This window comes from Priapulus caudatus, unplaced genomic scaffold (genome assembly GCF_000485595.1).
Source record: "Priapulus caudatus unplaced genomic scaffold, Priapulus_caudatus-5.0.1 Scaffold237, whole genome shotgun sequence".
Classification (NCBI taxonomy): domain Eukaryota; kingdom Metazoa; phylum Priapulida; class Priapulimorpha; order Priapulimorphida; family Priapulidae; genus Priapulus; species Priapulus caudatus.
Genome location: NW_014577298.1, coordinates 220100 through 236128, shown reverse-complemented (window position 1 = coordinate 236128; position 16029 = coordinate 220100). Strand labels below are relative to the sequence as shown.

The following is a 16029-nucleotide window of genomic DNA, read 5'->3' as shown; positions in this document are numbered from 1 at the left end:
GTATGGTCGCATGCACGCGTACGCGTGTATTATAGGCGTAAATTCACATTTTGTGCCTCGGGGAGTAAAAAAGTTTCGGCTGAAATACGGCCATTTACCTGCAAAAGTTTTTCCATGCTTGACTGGTCGTGGGCGATACCATCCGCGCGAGGGGAGTAAGGAATAAGTGATTCACTGTTAATTTCTCTGCCTGACACAGCAGATGAAAGGTCATCATGAAGAACCGGCAACTGTTTATTATCATTATTAAATTTTTATTGCATGTAATACAACTACAAATACATGTACTGAAGTCTTTTTCATGGAGAAAAAATCTGATGAATGCAAAAGTGTTGAGCAGTTAAAATAATAAAATTTCGGAGTGATACAGTAGTCGGTAATCGGCGAGCTATAGCGGCTGTTTAATCTGCTGTCGGCACTCGTGTAAAACAACTATTTTTACTTCATATATGAATCGAAGTTATATATATGATGACTCTAAAAAGCAAAAACTACTTGTCACCAGATTGTGCTTGAAAAAAACATGTCCTTGAAATGTCCTTGAAAAAATAATTCACACTTTTGTGGGAACCATGCACGCAAACATAATCAAAAACAGTTCTTTGATTTTTTAAAGCGAATTCCTTTTATTTCCTGACATTCCTGACATTCTTTCTGTTTGCTTACGGGCAGGAAATTGTGCCAAAAATAGTACCAATATGCTTCAACACATTGACAGCACACATTGACAATACACTCGTGGAGCAGTGGAGTGACATGACCCCAGATTTGCCATCGTTTCGCAAGCAGCCAAAGCACGGAATGCCGTATATGCTGAGTATGAAGCTCTACTGGTGTATGCAAACACTAAACATGCGGCTGCACTGTCACAGGTTCCCTCGAAATGTAACCACCAAAATATAGTACGAAATAATATCAGCGTACGAGTTCAGCCGCGACCTGCGTCAGCAAAATACTCTAACAGTAATATATGTATATATATTATACCTATACAATACAATAAATATGAGGTATACATTTCTACAGTCACACACATCTGTTCACGCTTCTAATCGTACCACCTCACGCCACCGGTTGTGTTTTTAGATTGAGGGAAACAATAGCATAACACTTGAAATACCTACATATCCAATATAAAATCATAACAAAGATTAAAAAGCACATGCAATCACACAAAAACTACGAGAAAATGCCAACTTAACACAGAATTAAAAGTTATATCGTGGTAAAAATGACACCAATAGCTAGCTAGATACATTGCAAAATGTCAAGTGAGTGTCTTATAAAATAAAATCATCGTATAAAACAAAAACGATTCCAAATACGGATGATTCCAAATCGTAAATTCGTAGCGTGAAACTACTGAATGCATTGTCACAGTTGTGCACAGTTGGATAAACATATGGCCCACATTTCAAAACTTGTGACAAAACGAGCATCTATTGCCACATCACACACAACCACTTATAGTGAGACGAAGATATAACTAAAGATAACACACGAACGTAAAGACCTTTTATCCATGACTTTCCTCGATCGCTTAGTTAAATTATGCTTCACTGTAGTTTTCCCCACTAGACGTTGCAAAAAGCAAGTGCCACGACATTTTCTTGTTCGTTTGGGACACAATAACTAGCGAACTAACTGAAAAACAACACGCACAACTATGTGCACACTAAGACTAAAAACATATAGTATATGTATATGTATATGTAACAGTATATGTATTACGCTGTATTGTACATTAGATGTTGCAGTAAATGTAGATGTATGCTATACATATAATTCATGCTAAACACCGCTAAACATTATGCTTGGTACTTCAAATTCATGCTCATTACTTCACCTACCTCCAAACCTACTGGAGCATTTCAACTTCTCTGTTGTACTTTACAAAGTATTTCCAATAATGCCCACGCTATATGTTTCAGCACTCAATCCTAAATCTAATAGCAGCACAAACTAAATTCATTCGATTCTCAGCATATCTGTAGACATATAGAAAGGTATATATTGTTATTTTTATAATTTCTGTGGAAGGTCCTACCCGTGCACACCCTGCTAGTGAAGAGTTAAAAGACATGTAAATATGCATATATATACATGTTTATACATATATATAAGTGCGTTGAAGCAGTTAAACCTTTTGTGGCTAGCAGGAAATGGCAAGATGAAATGCAAATTTCACGCGGATAGAATCCGTACTAGCGATGCATCATTAACGGGGACGTCCGTATTTTACAAACAACCAGATCGAATTATCTCGTCTCTACCTAGCTTATGCCACAGACTTGCAAGTCACTCTCCCGTTTCATCCGAATCCCGGCTCGCGCGAAATTCCCAACATGGACGTCGCCGCCGCTGCACAGTGGCGCGCCCTGGCGGCTACGGCGTTTAGGAGATGTTCTTGGCGTCGCGCTGCATCGTGCTGTAGACGTTGAACGCGACGATGAGCAGGCAGAGCAGGATGGGGCCGATGATGGCGCCCTCTAGGCCGTAACACGTCATGCCGCCGACGATGGCGAGACCGGTCAAGTATGGGTGACCGCCGCTGTAAGAAACGCATGCGCCGAAAACATGGGGTTCAGTCTCGTTTTGTTTTGTTTTTTAGTTTTTTTGCCTTTAAAAACATAGTTTAAAAAATAAAAACTCTTCAGCAGGATGTCAATTTCAAAATCAAAAACTTTCAATTTCTAATAACTTTTCGTCTTTGAAAGTATAGTTAAAGAAAACAACTCTTCAGTGCGCGCTCGAGTTTAGCAATAAATACCAATCGAACTTTTTTTCGAAATTAATTTAACGTTTAGCTCCAGCGTCATTTAGCTAGCATGGACGTGATCATCCACGTTCCCAGACTCACCCCTTGATCTCGCTGTAGATGGCCGGGTCTACGATGGAGCTGGGAACGAAGTGCAGCAGGATCAGCAGGGCTGCATGTACGGGCTGACCGTGGACGAGCCACAGTTCGAGCGCGGCGGGCACGGCAGCGATGTAAGTGCCGAGAAACGGGATCGCCGCGAACACCGCCGCCATCACTGCAACGTGATAAACACCGTTAGGCGGGTCGGTTACGTACATCACACGTAGGGCACGCTGTCACAGGCAGGTGTTACACTGTCAAAAGTAAGTATAGAGAATATAGAAATACAGGGTATAATTATATGGTCTGGAAGTATAAGGTCAACCCTGCATTGGCGCACACCTCTGTAGGATGAACGCTTTTAGCATTTTGCTTTATATGGCAGTTACAGCACAGTGAAACCTCTTCTACAGAATGGATACATGTCTATACAGCACAATTTTGCAAGTTTCCCTCGAGTAACCTTGTTGTACAGGTTTGAGTACATGGGAACTTCTTACGCAGATGGTGCAGCTAGAAGACTTGCAATCTACTCTACCTGCTGGAATGAAGACTATGTTGATTCCGAAGATGGTGTGTGTCAGCCATGTGTAGAGAAAGTAAAATGCACACATCTTCATCGAGGCCATGAACACGCCACTGCAAGCAAAAAAAAACCATCACGCGTGATAGTCAACGATATCATTCTTTTTGAAACATATACCATTGATTTCTGACACATTTCTTTACTACTACTCTAAAGTCGCTCAGTTGCTCTCATAACAGATAGACTAAAAAGGTGCAACTCCCATACGTAGGAAAGCATATAACAGAATAATATGCCATCTCGTTAATATGTTCGTCTCACCTAATAGCTTCTTTGACAGCCTCTCCAATCTTGCTGCTGCCACCACTCTCGCCACCTGGTGACAGTCTTCCGAACCACGCGACGGGGAGGTAGACATCTCCGCTGGCACTGAGCAGGATGAGAAGCGTCGTGAAGAACACCATCTGGTGGCGAGAGGGAGAACTATATTCCACGGGCAGCCATATTTACCTCGACTTCTTATTCACGCAATCACCAATAGTAGGCGTTTCCTTCGCTAACATTACGTTCGGCATTGCAATTAAGTTAGTTAGTCATATACCAGAAAACCACACGGCAACATAGCATCCAATAATAATGATGAGGACACAAGAGCATCAAACTAACAACAATGTTAGACACAGATATCACATCAAGATTCTAGAAAGCAAAGTACGGTGATGTATCGCATGTGGTGACATGATGACAGAATTAACACCAAGGGTCGCTATGTGTAAAGTACTTACTATGGACAAGCAGAAATGTAGGAAAGTGAGTCCACCCTTCAACACCTAAGAGACAAACATTTCATGCGGGGACATGCAATGAATCAACGATCTGACTGAATGCCTACACTTAACGTGCAATACAATACAAATTGCAGCAAGTATTTTCTTCAAATTACAAGCGAAATGTTAGTGGTTACAACGCAAGCATTGCGTTTGCACTTTTGCATCTGTAGCAGGCAAAGCTTTCATGCATTTAGATTCACATCAACCGCGTTTCATTCATTTGATATGTATAAAAAAAGGGGAAAGTTGCAACCGTAACGCGTACAATGTCTTTTACTTTTACTTTTGTTTTTACTTTTACAATTTACTTACGCAATTTGTACTGCAGACAAATCACAGACAGGGCTCACCCTTACACTAACAAACTATCGTCGTGCTTCGCGGCAAAGCATTGTCATGCACACTGCAGAGCACACGCTGTGGTGGTAAGAACGACGTGACAGAATCACGAGCGACTCTGCGAACAGACACGCCACGCTTGCACAGACGGAGTTCAACAACGCGTCACACTCACCACTGACAGCAGGATGTTGAGCAGAGCGGTGCCGCCACCTAGCACGAGCGAGACGACGGAGGTGACCGATCCCAGCAGGATGTTGATATTGTTCATGATGACAACCCAGACCGACTCCAGCACCTGCGACGACAGAGAAAACAATGCCAGCGATGACTTCTAATGCATAAAACGTCGCTCGAACCGCGAAGGAACACGCCGTGAGAAAGTTACGCATCGGCAATAACTCTCTAACTAACAAACAAATCTAGAAAGGATAACTTTGCTTACAGATCGGTTTGCCACTTGAAATATTAAAGAACGCAAGACTTGTGAGTTACATATTGAAAATAATTCATCTAGAAAGGATAAACCACAACATGGCTAAATCAGTGTGCCACTAGAATTATTAAAGAATGCAAGACGTGTGAGTTATATATTGAAAATTATTCGTCTAGAAAGACCAACAGGTAGCACGTCCGACAGTTGGAACAGGCGGACAGACAGACTGACAAAACTCTGACAGGGTGTGCATCCCCGTGCCAAGGGCGTAGCCAGGAATTTGGATTGGGGGGGTCCTCAAGCGAGTAACAAGAGGGGAGGGTCAGATCTGGTGGTCTGAAATTTTTTTTTTTAGTTAAATGTAAAGATAGTGCTTTAAAATCAATTTAGACGCTGTTTTGTTGACAATACTATTTCTTCTGCAGCTCTTTTTTTTATTTTTGTTTGGATCAATTTTTATTTTTTATTTTGATGTTGATTGGGGGGTCCTTGCCCCCCACCCTGGCTACGCCGCTTTGCCCGTACTTCACGACCAGCAGCTGGGCGTGTTCTTTACGGTTTTTCTCTCCCTGTACGACCGCCGACAGCATGTCGTTAAGCTGTAGCTGACCGATGTACTTCACCACTGTCCCACCGTCTGGGCCCGTACCCAACGGACGACTAATGTCACGCCCCGCGGGGCTCGCCAACCCACCGACTGATCCTGTCGACTCGACCGACGAAAACAAGCGTAGAAAATCACAATATTGACAAAAGAAACATGCGAAATTAACTGTACGAGAGGTATCGACAACTTCATGCGGAAACAGAAACTCAAAAACACCTCAAACACTCAGGGCTACATGTGTAACCACCTGACTGAATTCTGTCGACAACGAAACCAGCGTAGGGAAATCAACAATATGACAATAAGACCATCATGGCGATTAACTGTCGAGCAGATTGCACGACTCTGCGAAACAGAAACTCAAAACACCTCAAAGACTCTCAGAGCTCCAACCAGCCGACTAAGATTCTGTCGACGACAAAAAATGTCGACGTAAAAAGACTATATAATATTTATAAATTCTAAATTATAAGATATAATTTATAATTATATATATTTATTAATTATAAGATATAAGCTTGCGTGAAAACCGTCGAGAGATCGCGACTTCTGCGAAACCAAAACTCGAAAGTGCATCTCTTCAGACAGGACTCAGAGAAACCTACCCTGGTTACCCGAGAGCGTTGAGGTGTGATGAGTGCTCGCCTGGTTAGCCCGGAGGACTTTATAAGTGGTAAAGCGCACTTTTGCGGCTGGGGTGCGCCGGGTAGTTGCGAGGTGGAGAGAGAGCGCTTGTAGCCGTGAGGTGTGAGCGCGGGGAGGGAGTTGTGAGAGTGGGGTGTACGGGGAGGGTGCGGAGTGAGGAGCGTGAGGGCCGCTGGGTGTAGCGCTCGAGAGCTCGAGTGGAAGAGAGCGTGCCGTGGGGTGGTGACCCAGGGAGCGTCGTGAGGGAGAAGGGGCCTTAGAGCGTGGTGTCGCCCAGGACTCAGAGAAACCTACCCTGGTTACCCAGGACTTAGAGAAACCTACCCTGGTTACCCAGGACTCGTAAAGCTTGTCCCAGATCTGTAAGATTGCATCCTCTATCTTTGCTACGTCCATCTCTTCCTTGCCGTGTTGAGACATGAGACTGTGCACCTATAGTAGTGAAGCATTAGATAACATCCCTGCAGCTTCTCACAGAGATTCAGGGTGATACTCCATTAGGAGTGTTCCCAACTTTAATGTCATTAATGGTCATAATAACATATATATATATATATATGGTCATGGTCATATATTAGTTTGTGGTTTAATGTCATTTAGGTTAGGGTTAGGGTTAGGATTAGGGTTAGGATTATCAATCATTAATCATTAATCATTAATGATATCAAAGTTGGGAACACTCCTAATGGAGCGTTAGCCGAGATTCGGATACATATTATACTGACTACAAGCTTGCTTTTTATACTTTTGATTGTGACTACAAAAACAAACAAGGTTTGCTAATGACAGGCACACTGTAAAAATTATTTCAACATAGAAAACTATGAGAATATGACCATAACTATAAGTTATATTGATTATAGTAACTCTAGTAGAAAAACTCTAAAACTCGTGAATGAAAACTGATGAAGGGTGTTTGGTGGATATAGGACCTTACGTTCGTGGCAATCCATTGTCGGCCATGTACATAAGCGCTATCCACGGCTGATTCCATGTGCTTCTCCATTTCACTGCGCTCTGGAAGCCACCTGGTGGACAACAAGTAAACATTTTAACATACATCGATAATATTTATCAATTTCGCATTTTTCAGTGAGCATGTACGATGCCAAACTTTAACAAATGCAGAACTCACTGGCTCAGGCTGGGTTGTCTCTGCACCGTTTCGTTAAGGAAAGTACCGGTCACCGTCACAAGATGGACGCTTTCCGAATGTACCTAGGTAAACAAGAGAACAACTGGTCACATAGCACTAAAGTACTACGCCACGTGGTAAACAATTCACCTATGCATCCAATATACGAAACAAGACTTAACAAAAATAGTACTGAAAACAATAATATATAATTATAACGACGACAACGAACGAAATGAAATAGGATTATACAATCAAACGTGAAATTTAACATTCCGTCAGCTCTAACATGTTTGGCATATATTGCCAAATACATACATATATATATATATATCATAATATATATGATATATAATGAATATATATCATGAAATTTAACATAAGCTCTGACATATTTGGCAGTTACCTGGAACGCGAGGAGAATGGTCCCGAGGGTGGTGACGATGAACAGAACAGCGATGGAGACAATGCTCATGTACTGGTCCACCATGCTGTAGAGTCCCTCTATAACCTGCCATCAACCAACACCACACATCAAGATGCGAGATGATGACCTCTCCCTCCCACACCAACTTTAATAAATCTAATGTAACATAATAATATATATTCTGTGTGAGTGGGGAACAATACTGAATAGCATAAAACGCTCTGCACTTTACTATACAACATGCCCTGTATACATGTATCTTGTAAAATAAAATGTACAACATAACTCTGTATAAAAAAAAACATGTACCGAAACATTGTAAATCATGAGTGGCTACCCGGACACTCAGGATAATTGTAACGGGTAAAGTGGTCAGAATAAAAAAAAAGGAAAAAAAGATGCAAGATGACGTGTGCGATTGCATAGCTCAAGGAGTTAGAAGAAAAGTTAGAAGTTCGTAGATTCATAGCAGCAATAGCAGTTCATAGTCACAAGCTCTCAATCATTATTTCATCGATCATTTCATAGTTTATAACGTGTCAGTAGTTAATTGGAACTATTTAACCTATTTGGGATCACTGAATAACAGCACTCAATTGATAATTTCGGGGTAATAGATATAAACTATAGATATAATATTCGACATAAACTACGATTCAGTCTGATACGATACAGATTGGTGATGAAACATAGGAAGCTGATTTCCCTTTCTCTGTGGAATTCTCAATCAGTGCAGAATGAGTGTGTGTTAGACTATGACAGTGGTTCTTAACCTTTTTGGCCCTTACGACCCCATCAGACATTCTTGGTCAGTACCGCGAACCCCAAAAAAAAATTTGAAAAAAAACAGCCTGATTTATGGAAACACGTCTGCCAATACTCAGTAAATGGGATGGCTGAAATTGCTTCGCAGCCAACAGGCGATCAAAAAAAAATTCCCACAAGTGCTTTGGGCTTGTGGGCAACCAAATTTATGAATCAAATTTTGTAGCACCCTGACAATTATATAGAATTTCCATGGATTTGTTTCATTTATGACCCCTTGATGACCCCCGGAAAAACCCCAAACGACCCCATGGGGGTTACGACCTCCAGGTTAAAAACCGCTGGACTAGGATGACTATACGTACCTTCTTGTCCCCCTTTACAAGCATCTTGGTGAGGCCCCGGATGGGTTTAGGCATCAGTCCATCTTTCCTCTCATCTACCCACTCATGTAGTCTGTCCCTGAGGCAGCCGAGTTTCTTCTGGATGCAGCTCCACAGCTCAAAGTACGACCCTGAGGTAATTAATGCACGCCCATCTCAGTCGGATTGTACACATTTAGATGGCGCTATACTTGCACGTGTGCACGCATCAACCCATACGAACGTCACTTCAGCTCAGAGGAATACAATCCAATTAATGTGCAATCTGTCACATTAATACAACACTAATGTCGAAATAACTGAAATAACTTCGTCAGACATTTACGCAATCGTCCCCGATTTTCGCAACGAGGCTTCCGATCACGTAGCACGCCATTATCGATACAGCAACTCAATTCAATTCAATATACTTTATTTACGCTTATGAATTACATTTTGGAGGAAGCATATCAGTTAAACAAATCAATAGATAATGCTGATAAATGTAAACAAACAAAACTAAACAAATAGAAGTGATGAAGGGCGAAACACAATACAGCCAGTGTCGAGATTGTGTGGACCAAGCTATTGACCACTACACCATCTGGTGGTCAAAACTGATAATCATCAGTCAACTTTGAGAAAGCCTCCTGATATGAGGCGAAACGTCAGCTGTACGTTTTCAATCTTCACGGTTGAGTAACAATGAACCCAGTTAGATCTATTAGTCTACCAACCGAATGAACTTATTTAATGAGAGATGCCTAGGCCACCTTTAAAAAAGTTGTTTGTTTCCCCTTTACCTACTCGCCTCTCATGGTACCGAGTAGGTAGGTAGGTGGAAAATCTTTTTTATTTTGTTTTGACAAGATGTGTGTATGTATATTGTATATTCTGTTTTGTGTATATGTTTTTGTGCGGAACGAATTTGATTTTTTTTTTGTGCAAAACGAAATAAATTTTGTTTTGTTTTAATCGGCCCATAAAATGTGTCGAGTAGCGGCGTTTTGGCGAGTCGGTCGGTAAAGGGGAAACAAGCAATATTTTATCTTAGGCCCTACCTATTCGCTTGACGGCGACGATGGTGACGGGTATGGGCAGCAGGTACACGACCCACAGATGCCTCCAGAGCTGTGCGAGGAGCAATCCCCAGAACACTGCGAGAAAGCACGTCTCCACGGTCGACCTCTCCACGACCTCGCCCGCCTCCTGCTGCTCTCCGCTGGACACTTCCACAACGTTCTCATCATCACTGTCAGCCGCCTCTGTTTCGGCTTTCTGGAAATATATATATATATATATATATATATATAAAGAGAGAGAGAAAGAGAGAGAGAGAGAGAGAGAAAGAAATAGAAAGAGAGAAATTGGTGGTGTCATATGATTAAGGGAGAATCATAGACGAAAACAAGGTAAAGTTTGAATATATTTATTCACTTATTGATAGAATATTTACAAGTTGAAAACTATGCAAAACGCTGTTAAAACGGTGTCATACTCTTCTCTATTATGAGCTCTTGATATATATATATATATATATACCATTTAATTGCATTTCATTACAAGCAAAATTGTATGGAGGATTCTTTGGTAGTGTATACAAATGTTTGACTTGCTTGTCTGAAATGTGGGTGTCATGAACTTCATTTACTCTACTACGGATGATGATTATGCTTTACTTCTACTAACGCATAATAACATTATGTAGTCATTGTATCCCACGTTGCAACTATCACGAAGGAGATATATTTCCAGATAGCTATGGATAGACCATTCCCGAACCAAGCACGTGAATTAATGAGTTTTAGTTATTCATTTCGCTCGCAAGACTTGACTTCAGTTGTTTGCACTTCCTTTTTACTGGCGCTATAATATAGGTTGATGAATGCTCACTTGTTCTCGCTCAGCCTCCTTCTCAGGTTGGGTTGTCACTGCCTCCCAGACAGCCCTCAGTGTCTCAGGAACCTTGCTGGTTGCATTGCTGCTGCTGCCACCTATAGGAACACAACGACAATTATGATACGTGACTTTGCAATAGGCAACAACTGTGCAACCAGACAGCATATTCAACTTATATCCATATAAATATGTAAATAACAGAAGTAATAGATGCTGTACCGGTAGAGTATGTAATTCCGACACGAAACAGTAGTCATAGCGAGTAGTACATTTTACTGCGATGCAACTTTTCAAGGCACTTGTCCATATAGACATGTGATACCCATCCCGGGCACTTGGCTGCCTGGCAGACACGGCTGTACACCAGAGAATCATTGTGATTGCAAAACGAACTGCTAACAGTTGAACCACTAGTCTTACTATACAGGTTATCATCGAGTTAGCTACAAGCATTGACATACGACATTAAAGTGCCATCCACTATCATCAGGAGTATCATAATATAGATGACCTATGACTGTGTCTATATATTATGATATTCCTGATACAATCCTCAGCCTCACCCTATTCGATTACCTAAGCTCATTGCTGTATATTGCCATTCAGCTATATAGACATGCTAAGCTTTGCTAGGAAAGCTAATCTCATTATTGAGACATCATTAGAATGAGGATGCACACTCATGAACATGCCGGCACACGAGGGGCAGGGCCACGGTTTATCGTTAATAAGCGAGGAAGTGGATGTATCATACCAACACATATCGGTGTCGGTCCTACATTGCTGCCTGGCATCATAATAAATGAATCAACTGTTAAATTCATCAGCGAAACCTTATCAACAATACCACAAACATTCCTACACCGCTACGTATGTATAGATGCGTTTATGATGGTAATATAGCACGACAGTTCCAATGCAATCATGCAAGTTTTTTGTTGTGAATTCAACTGGGAAAAACAACTAAACCACAAGTTGCACCAACACATGCATATTTCAACACACACGAAAAACACATTCATTGTCATTAAAGATTTACAATAATTAATTCAATGGGGGATATCGGCAGATTTATACGTAACCCTGCTGTTACTCATTGCAAACGGTAATCCTGAAATGCACACAGTTAGTATAGGTAATTATTTGTTCAGTCAATAGCTATTTGTTAGTTCACTGCTAATAAACACAACCTCTTCTTTGTACCTTCCAGCTGAAGTTTCTTCCAAATCATTCTGCGATTCCCTAAAATATGATTGGTCGTCTATAAAAAGCTTAGCATATTCACGTAAGCATATATAATTGCAATTGGCATACCAAATGTAAGAAAGTGGCCACTATATAACACGAATATACACTTAATTCATACTAGATCATAATTTAGTGTTGGCGAAATGATGGAACAACGTTTCTCTTCAGAAACAAGTGAACATACCCTCGTCATCGACGGTCGTCGTGGCGTCCCTCAATTCTGTCACGAAGCCCACAACCAGCAAGGTCACGAGGAAAATGAACAGCGGAACCCTGGAGGTGATGAAAGTAAACATTGTGAAGACAAGCTCATCAGAGGCAAGGCGATTTCTCATTCTGACTCAGACAATTACTTTTATACTATTTCCGCGGTTCATCAGGCAAGAATTTGGTTCATCATATAGAGAAGTTCATCGGACGCAAAACGATTTTCTCATTCTGATACAGACTCTCTTACTTTTATACTATTTCCGCGGTTCCTCAGGCAAGAAGTTGGTTCATCATATAGAAAAGTTCATCAGATGTCAGAGTCAGACGATTTTCTCATTCTGATACAGAGGTCTACTTTTACAATATTTTCGAGGTTCATCATGCAAGAAATTGAACCCGGATTTCTGCATCTGCTCTCATGTATACTTATGTGGATGCTAGCAAAATGATGACAGGAGAGATATGGGTATGAACTCACATACCTGTAGGCTCCAGCGATGGTTGCAAGGTGGAATAGCACAGCGATCCACACCACCAGCGAAACATGGCGCAGGATGTTGCTGGATGCTTTGTTCCAGTAGAAAATCACCACCAGAACGTAAGCAATGACCAGAGTCCATACCTGCTCATCAAGCATGAAATCCATCAATCAGTAGCCGCATGAAAGGTTGGCATAGACATTACGTTCAAATTCGAATGCTTGCGCCTTGAAAGGCCTATTAGCAGTTTTAAACAAATTTCTTATAGTTTATATACATGTACTCCTAGATTCAAAGGATGCTCTGATAGGTTCATAACTACACATCGGTTGTATATACTACATGTATCAACATACTATTGTTGTATCAACACATACAATCATTACAATCAATACAATCAAATACGAACGTACGATCGTACGTACGATCGTAAATCGTAAATATTAATATATTTGTAATAATTATTATAATAATTATTAATAAATAATAATAATAATAATATAAATATAAAATAATAATATAATAATAATAAATATTAGTAATAATAATATATTAGTAATAATATATTAGTAAATATTAAAAGTATACGTAAATCGTACGTACGATCAAATACGATCATTATATGTATCAACACAACTACTGTTGTATCAACATACTAAACGAATGGTTGTGTTACGTCTGCAAACTCTCAACAACATCAATTGCTCTATCGGAAAGACCTTGACATCTAGATTTTTATTGGGTGACGAAATTAACGTATCATGACAGATGACATGCTGCTGCATTTAGATTTACCCGTATATCCTCACCCATACAAACTCACCCAGAGGGCACTGAAATACCCCAGAGCGTCATACACGAAACCGAAGATGGCTTGACCAACAGACAGCAGATAGGTGACCGATGCGATGTAGTAGAGAAGATAGAGACCGATGATGGCTATAAATCGTAACCAGAAATTCCAGCTACACTCACCATAAGTATCACTCTCAGAGAAATGCTAGTCGTATTACGATTTCACGTCGAATTGCAAATGCTAGACGAATTACGATTTCATGCCGAATTGTGATTCTAATGCATATTTATCCGTAATCATTTTGTGAAAACCAAGGTTTGTGTACACGAGTAACTTGTAGCAAGAACAGTGACAGTTGGACTCACCTAGAGCAGCCAGAAGAATATGTTTCAGATGCTGCAGGATGGTACCACCTATAACCTCAGACACACGGTCAATTATCTGCAAAACATCGAATATCGATATTTTTCATGCAAATTGCACCTACAAAGTTACATTACATATAAAAACGGAATGCTAGTCAGAGATTTAGAAATGCATTCACAATGCAAAAAGAGTGCACAAATAAGATGGGAACATATAATTATTAAGCCATTCCCTCCTCTTCCTCCCTTTTTTAATATAACTATGTACACACTCTGTGTATTGAGATTGACAAACTGATATAAAGATTCACTGACAACAGTTGTTTTGAACGCAGGCCAACTATATAGCACAGACCCTGCATATAAGACATATGGCAGCAGCCACTGACCTCCACCCTATGTGCTACTACTACTACATGCTATCCACTACAAGTTCCAGAACTATAAGCCCTGGACTGTTTCATGGAGCCTCTGGTCAAACGAAGACTGCCCTACTCACACATACTCTTAAAATAGAGTAGGAATCCTGTTAGAGTTTCAGTGGCTCTAGCTGGCTACACACCAGACTATGTTATTTATAGTTGGCAAGCCTGGCCCCACACAGATATTAGATTTCTGCTCGTGTAGTGAAAACAAACAGCATGCATGGAGCGCATGTGGATGGGCGTGTCCTCATGGCAGCCTTGCGTATTCATATTTACAGAAATGTCCAACTCTTATCGGGCCTAAATAGAGTAAATTTGTAAACCCTAGAACTCCAGATAAGTTGTTGTTGTGTACATATAATGCTTACATGCTACAATGTATATATGCCCAAAACACTTAACTGGGTTCAACACACATTTGCATTTCTTTGTCTTCAAATATATGTTATGTGAGCTGTTAAAGTGATTACGTCACCGTAAATAATAAAAATATCACTTTTTCACAAAACATAAGTGATTCTGTTCACTTTTTATGCGTTAAATTGCTGCATTATACTTCTTATTTTACTTATATTGTTCGATGTGAACAGACACTCGTGACTCATACATAGCCATAGCAAGCAATAATGTTATGAAACACTAATATCAAATCTTCCAAGTTTTTTAGATTTTTTAGCTAGTTGAGAAACAATCTTATCAGGTAAAAATTTGACGATACGTTTAGTCGCCGTTAGTTCTTACTTTTAATGTAAAAAAATGGCAACAAAAATTTTACAAATTTTACCATCGAAAATTTCGTGACATAGTCACTTTAGGACCATGAAGGTGTAAAACATATCAACATATAAATTTAATAGGGAAATGCCCCCCCCCGGCCATAATTTTTTGTTTTAACTTTTCTGCTTTAGATTTATACATACAGACATTGTGTAACTATATGCAACACACCATGTATAGCTTACCGTATTGGAACCAGTAAACAGGCCTACGATAAAGGGTAGACCACGTCCTAACGTCTGAAGCCATCCACGTACCAGCAGGGTTAACGAATTTTGAAAGATGCAAATCGTTCCACATAACACGGCCCATAACAGTGGCTTCAAAAACGCCTCGAGAACAAAATAGGTTGCAAGTGCAGCTACCACCAACACAGACCAACAGCCACCGTAGCAGCTGTATTTGTAAAATGCTGCTGCAGAGACCTTTTTCGTGCCCGACTGGAATAAAACTGCTAACCCGATCAACAAACTTCGGTCTCTCCACGGAGGCTGCCATCTTCGTTTCAGCTTTGGCGCAACCGTCGCATTTTCACGCCAGCGAATGGAAAACGACCTGCACATGAAACGTTTACACCAATGAGCAAACTGGTATTTACCTGCTAATCTGCATATATGATAAGATATCTAGTATAGGCACACATTTTACTACATCCCTTGTATTTTGTATGTGATCGACAAACACTTACAATACAATACACGATATTTGCTTGAAATAAGTAAGACTGACTGTCGACCGAGTCAGTTACTCAGAGTCAGAGTAATAACGCTTTTATCGCACCTGCATGGCAACCAACGGGGAGGCAAGCGCGAATTAAACGGAACAGCCATACACAGGTGAGCGAAACATGGCGGTTGTTTTGCGGTTTAGCTGCGTGTGCTTGTAGTGCAATAACACA

The 16029-nt window shown here is 40.6% G+C and overlaps 1 protein-coding gene across 1 annotated transcript; it reads right to left on the bottom strand.

Moving 5' to 3' along the window:
- Positions 1 to 1723: 1723 nt before the first annotated feature.
- Positions 1724 to 15629, bottom strand: LOC106807844 (transmembrane protein 245-like). The gene is made up of 21 exons (XM_014810312.1): positions 15591 to 15629; positions 14285 to 14332; positions 13930 to 14005; positions 13592 to 13707; positions 12772 to 12911; positions 12264 to 12352; positions 12035 to 12073; positions 11586 to 11618; positions 10826 to 10926; positions 9994 to 10210; positions 8936 to 9084; positions 7785 to 7889; positions 7379 to 7461; positions 7181 to 7271; positions 6568 to 6675; positions 5641 to 5694; positions 4731 to 4853; positions 3708 to 3850; positions 3399 to 3499; positions 2861 to 3035; positions 1724 to 2551 (listed from the first exon to the last, which is right to left on the bottom strand). Exons 1-21 carry the CDS (start codon positions 15627 to 15629, stop codon positions 2395 to 2397), a joined length of 2187 nt encoding a protein of 728 aa, XP_014665798.1. The 3' UTR covers positions 1724 to 2394.
- Between the last annotated feature and the right edge of the window lie 400 nt (positions 15630 to 16029).

Excerpts from the sequence above, each read along its gene's own strand:
- LOC106807844 (XM_014810312.1), bottom strand. The coding sequence starts at position 15,629 with ATGGCAGCCTCCGTGGAGAGACCGAAGTTTGTTGATCGG. Across the intron at positions 10,211-10,825 it reads AGGAGGCTGAGCGAGAACAA|AAAGCCGAAACAGAGGCGGC; the intron begins GTGAGCATTCAT and ends ATATATTTCCAG. Across the intron at positions 6,676-7,180 it reads GACAATGGATTGCCACGAAC|GTGCACAGTCTCATGTCTCA; the intron begins GTAAGGTCCTAT and ends TCACTACTATAG.